Source organism: Myotis lucifugus, unplaced genomic scaffold (assembly GCF_000147115.1).
Source record: "Myotis lucifugus unplaced genomic scaffold, Myoluc2.0 scaffold_9658, whole genome shotgun sequence".
Taxonomy (NCBI): Eukaryota; Metazoa; Chordata; class Mammalia; order Chiroptera; family Vespertilionidae; genus Myotis; species Myotis lucifugus.
Window position 1 is genome coordinate 1 of NW_005880706.1, and position 6,202 is coordinate 6,202.

Sequence of the window (6,202 nt, forward strand, 5' to 3'; positions counted from 1 at the left end):
CTGACTGACCTGATAGAAGAGTGAGCTAAATCCTCATCAGTGCCAATTGCTCGAAGGACATAAGAGGGCTCCAGGGATGCAGAAGTGCACGCACTGAGGAGAAAGACACAGAGCCTTGCTCAGTTCATCAACATCTGATTTTAGCCCCAAACCCCCAGACCTGCTCCCATCTTCCAGGTCCCTAGAGTCATAACATGGAGACAAAAGAGACATTCTCATCTGTCAGAGCTAAAGGGCCGATGCTACCGGCACTTTCTGGGATTTAAATCTAGCTCCTCTGGCCCATATGGCGGTTAAACTCTTTAAACAAGGATATTGCCACAGAATGACACCACAAGAGCTGGTCTGACAACAAGAGGCAGCAGAACACGTGTTCACTCCCCTGTGACCGAATACACCATATTGTACCAGCACAGATGGCAGCTAAACCCGTGGTGGCCTTTAAAGTATACTTCAATTCCGGAGGCCTACAACAGAACTGCTAATACTAGAACAGATACTTGCATCTCCTGGGACTACAAAAGGTACAAAATTCTACCCCAAGAAGCCCTCCTAGAATGGCAATTTCAGCCTGTGCCCAGCTAGCTAAAAAAATAGATGTTTACGCCCTAGCCGGGTTGGCTCAGTGGATAGAGCGTTGGCCTGTGGACAAAAGGGTCCTGGGTTCGATTCTGGTCAAGTACATGTACCTAGGTTGCAGGTTCCTCCCTGCCTGGGCCCTGGGTGGGGCATGTGCAGGAGGCAATCAATCGGTGTGTTTCTCTTACACTGATGTTTCTCTCTGTCTCTCCCTCTCTCTCCCATTCTCCCTAAAAATCAATAGAAAAATAGGCTCGGATGAGGGTTAACAAAATATATAAATAAATAGATGCTTACAAAATGACCTTTATTCTTAACCAAGAGCTCTTGTACCTGTTATCTCTGTACTGAAAAGCTCAATAATCTGTTATAATACTTAGAAGCCAGGCTAATTGGTTCTGCCACAGTCCTTTCTATCTGGTCCAACTTACCTCCCCGAAGATAAGGCAACATCCTTGAGTGCCATCAGTAGACTCTCCCCTTCCACATAGGCAAAGGAGAGGTTGATACAACCTGGAAAAGAGAACCACTATGAGAGGAGTCTAGTCTCAGGCTCTTCCAGAATGGGAATAGAAAAGGCATGTCCATACCTGGGTAATGGTGATAAGGGTCCCCATTCATCACCACATCCGGAAGGCTCTTCATTATCTTCTGTATCAGTCGCTCTGCTAACTTTGAAATTCGCTTGTGGTCATACTAAGGAACAGGCAAGAGAGAACTAAGCATAGGACCATCAACAGCAAGGAAACACACAGGACAAGGAGCCCTCCTCCTGTGTCCAGAAGTGACTGTGCATTAGATCTACCTATCGTCCTATGTTACTCATGGAGACCACTGTATCCCCAGCACGGAGCACAGCACCTAGTATGCAAAGGTGCTAAATAATTGGACACATGGGTTCCAATAACCCAGAAATAAATGAGCTGATAACTACTGAAGGGACCTGGATTTTGGAGCCCATAACACCTCCCTCCAAAACAAGATGCCAGCAGCACTGGGACAAAGACAGTTTTCTTAAACCTCCTCTTCTGGCAGAGATCTGACTCATTCATGCTGAGAAGCTTCTAACAGGAGACCCAGCACAGGGGAAAAGGTTGTGAGAGGAAACTGCTCTCTCCTTACCTCCATCTCTTGCTGTGCCACTTCACACGCAGCCCCCAGGCCCACCACCAAGGGTGTGGGCACTGTCCCAGACCGCATACCCCGCTCCTGCCCCCCTCCACTCTGCAGGGCCTCCACACGCACACGGGGCCGGCGGCGAATGTAGATGGCACCAACCCCTGGGAAACAAAGTTTGTTACATAAAAGAGAAAAAGAAAAATACAGGTGAAATAAAATATAACTTTCCAAAGGGGTCAAAATATTCTTTCAACTTTTCTATAAGCTTGAAATTTTTCAAAATAAAAAAGCTTGGAGGAAAAGAAGAAACAGCAATAAAAGCATAATACATATCAAAATTATTTAACATCAGGAGGGTAACTACCAGAAGGAGTCAAGACTCATTTTTAAGTTTAAAGTAGCTCCGTATGCATGTGTAAAATGGCATCACCCAATGCAGCATTACTCACAATAGCAAAAAAAAAAAAAATTGGAAACAACTTAGATGTCTTTCATCAGGGGTATGGGCAAATAAATTATGATACATGAAATACAAAGCAGGTGTATAAAAGAATGAGAAAGCTCCTTTTGTACTGCTGCTGTAAAATCTCCAAAATACACTGTTAGAAAACTGTTAAAATTTTAAGTCTATACTTTAATTTTTTAAATGTATTTTATTGAGTTTTACAGAGAAGGGAGAGGGATAGAGACTTAGAAACATCGATTAGAGAGAAACATCACTCAGTTGCCTCCTGCACGGCCCCCTACTGGGGATCGAGTCTGCAACCAAGGTACATGCCCTTGACCAGAATCAAACCCAGGACCCTTCAGTCTGCACTCTATCCACTGAGCCAAACCGGATAGGGCGTGTACTTTAATTTTTTTTAAAAAGACATGCCCCCCCCCACGCCCCACCCCCTAAAAAAGATATGCCCAGCCTGTGTGACTCAGTTGTTGAGCATTGACCCAAGCACCAAGAGGTTGCCAGTCGATTCCTGGTTAGGGCACATGCCAGTAGGAGGCGTGCAGTAGGTAGCTGATCCATCGATGTTTCTATTTCTCTCTCTTCTCCTTCTCCCTTCCTCTCTAAAATAAAAAAATCTATAAAAACATATATATTTTTTAAAAAGATGTATTGTTAGGTGGAAAAAGCAAAATGCAGAACAATGAGTATAGTGTGCTATCTTGTGAGTTAAAAACAAAGGGGGAGCTCTGGCCAATTTTGCTCAGTGGTTAGAGTGTTAGCCCGCAAACTGAAGGGTCTTAGGTTCGATTCCCAGTCAAAGGAACATACGTTGGTTGCAGGCTTGATCCCCACCCCCGATCAGAGTTCATGGGGAAGGCAACCAATTAATGTTTCTCTCAGTCTCTCCCACTGCCTTCCACTCTAAAACTCAGTGGGAAATAAAATATCCTCCGGTGATAGGATTAACAGGGTACGGGCTTCTGTGGGAGGCAACCAATTGATGTGTCTGTCTCACATCAATGTTTCTCTCGGTCTCTCCCCCTCCCTTCCACTCTCTCTAAAAAAAAAAATCAATGCCAAAATATCCTCAGATGAGGATTAACAACAACAAAAAAGGATTAACAACAAAAAAATCCTTTGAGGAGCCTGACCAGAGTGGCTCAATGGTGGAGTGTTGACCCATATGTACCAAGAGGTCACTGATTCGATTCGTGGTCAGGGCACATGCCTGGGTTGTGGCCCGATCCCCAATAGGGAGCGTGCAGGAGGCAGCCCATCAATGTTACTTTGTCATTGATGTTTCTTCTATCTTTCCCTCTCCCTTCCTCTCTCTGAAATCAATAAAAACTTTTTTTAAGAAGCTTTAAAAAATCCTTTGAAGAAAAAACAGGAGGAAAACAAAATGGAAGTAAAAAAAAAAATACCATAATCTCCCAGGGTCTGTAAAACTTAGAAATATGTTTGACTCATGACTTAGCAAACCCACTTACAAGTATTTCATACCAAAATATAAGCACAGATGTGCAAAGATAGTCACTAAGTAGTCAATAATTTTTTAAAATATGTTTTTATTGATTTTAGAGAGAGAGGAAGGAAGAGGGATAGATAAAAACATCGATGAGAGAGAATCATTGATCAGCTGCCTCCTGCAGGCCCCCTGCTGGAGGTCAACCCTGAAACCAGGGCATATGCCTTGAATGGAAATCGAACTGGGGACCTCTTGATTCATGGGTCGACACTCAACCACTGAGCCACACCAGCCAGGCAAGAATTTTTTTAATAGAGTGGGTACTTGATGAAGTTCACCGCTCACACAGAACAAGTTTTTAGGCAGAGATTGTGGGTACGATAAAAAGTTATCATGAAGAAACCCCAGTGTTTTTTTAAAATATATTTTTATTGATTTCAGAGAGGAAGGGAGAGGGAGAGAGAGATAGAAACATCAATGATGAGAGAGAATCATTGATTGGCTGCTTCCTGCATGCCCTCTGCTGGGGATTGAGCCTGCATATGCTCTTGACCAGAATTGATCCCAGGACCCTTTAGTCTGCAGGCCAACGCTCTATCCACTGAGCCAAACTGGCTAGGGCAAGAAACCCCAGTTTTAAAATAACTTATGTACCAAACTACATTAATCAAGAAATATTTCATTTTTCATCAAATTCAAGCATCCTATACTATCTGAATCTCTGCAGTTGTTAAGTTCAGGGAGAAAATGCTCAGATTCCATGTCTGAATAGTGAAGGAAACCATGTTGTCTAAATTTACTTAGATCCTGAGTTCAGAAAGCAGGACTTTGGATAGTGAACAATACCTTTACAGATTTAAGTGTAGAGCAGAGCTTCTGCTCAATGAGTTAACTGGTTTTATCAAAATATATGTATCTTCAATTAAAGCTAATAAAGGCAACTTTAGGTAAAGATAGAATGTCAGTTGGGCTTTTTAAAATAATAGCTCACAAAAACACTCTTTGCAATCTCTGGAAACCTTTAGAAGAAGTCATATTACATACTTTCAGGAGCTATCACACCTTTTCCCACAGGATGTATACTCAGATGATAAAACCTGCAGACACAGAAAGTGTACTGGCATTACCAACCACCACAGGACCTCATCCCAGAGACAGAAGAGGAATTGTTTTTTATGGCCACCTCTATAAAATAGAGGACAACAATATCTTCACAAAGTTGGGGTGAATAAGCAGAATTCTAGCTAGAAAACATTCCTAAATCAAAAGGACCATATAGAATAGACAAATATTCTTGAAAGACTAACAGGGACACAGATGACTAAGTCTAAGAACAAACACCAAGAGATGTACGTTTAAGCCCACACAATCATCCTCTGAGTGGTTCTCAACCTTCCTAATGTCGCAACCCTTTAATACAGTTCCTCATGTTGTGGTGACCCCCAACCATAAAATTATTTTCATTGCTACTTCATAGCTGTAATTTTGCTACTGTTATGAATCGTAATGAAAATATCTGACATGCAGGATGTATTTTCATTGTTTTCGACCCACAGGTTGAGAACTGCTGAAAAACACAGGGGAATAAAGGACTCAAAGTCACTGCTCTGCATAACATAAGGGTCAGACAAGCTAGCTGGACTTATTCCCTGTTCCTCAACCAAATTAATGTCTATATGCTTTCTAAGGATTTTCTAAAGAGAACAGGGAAGAATGGTCTGCTACATAGTAACTATGAGGATCTACAAATAGGAGCACACCCTGTCCCCCTCTTATTCTACCCAGGCACCCCAACTTTGCCTTTCCCTCTCCTAACCTCCAAAGGCCCTTCTTTTGCTGCTGTACCTTGTTTCCTGAGCCTATGCAGCCCAGCTGGCTTACTTCTACTACCTCCATATTACTTTCTCTTATAATTTAAAAATAAAAATAAAAAATAAATGATACTTGAATTCTGCAAGGCACTCTGAATTTACAACTTCTGAGATCACAATAGTCCCAAATGATTCCAAGTGTAATAGGCAGTTAGACAGACATGAGCAGAGCAAGGACCATGTGCCAGGTACAGAAGGTCACCAGGGCAGAAAGTCCTGGGTGCCCAGCAAAGGACAGTTATAGGGTTGGACCTTGCCCCCCAGGGTGACTGTTCTTCCCCTAGTATACTGCTGGTCATGCAGTTTAGACCCCCTGACCTTTCCTCCCTAGAGATAACATCTAGGCCTCAGTTGTATTTCAGCTCCAGGCCCAGAAAAGCAGCAAAACCAGACCAGCGACCCCATGGCTGACCTCAGGACCAGCTGCTTGACTAAAGACCCCCTGCAGTTGAGACTTAGACCCTGAAAGGACACATCTGGAAAGCTGCTGAATATTTTTTTTTGTAATATATTTTTGTTGATTTTATTGATTTAGAGAGGAAGGGAGAGGGAGAAAGAGATAGAAACATCAATGATGAGAGAGAGAGAATTATTGATTGGCTGTCTCCTGCACACCCCACAATGGGATCAAGCCTGCAACACAGGCATATGCCCTGACTGGGAATCGAACCATGACCTCCTGGTTCATACAGGTCAATGCTCACACCACTGAGCATGCCA

At 42.9% G+C, this 6,202-nt stretch overlaps 1 protein-coding gene across 1 annotated transcript; it reads right to left on the minus strand.

Annotated features, from left to right (window-relative positions):
• Window positions 1-8: 8 nt before the first annotated feature.
• On the minus strand, window positions 9-2,383 carry LOC102441119 (cysteine desulfurase, mitochondrial-like; the record flags this gene model as incomplete). Its single annotated transcript, XM_006109424.3, has 4 exons — window positions 1,702-2,383; window positions 1,170-1,275; window positions 1,011-1,092; window positions 9-93 (listed from the first exon to the last, which is right to left on the minus strand). Coding segments are annotated over exons 1-4 (351 nt in total), but the record flags the coding sequence as incomplete, so codon positions are not given.
• Between the last annotated feature and the right edge of the window lie 3,819 nt (window positions 2,384-6,202).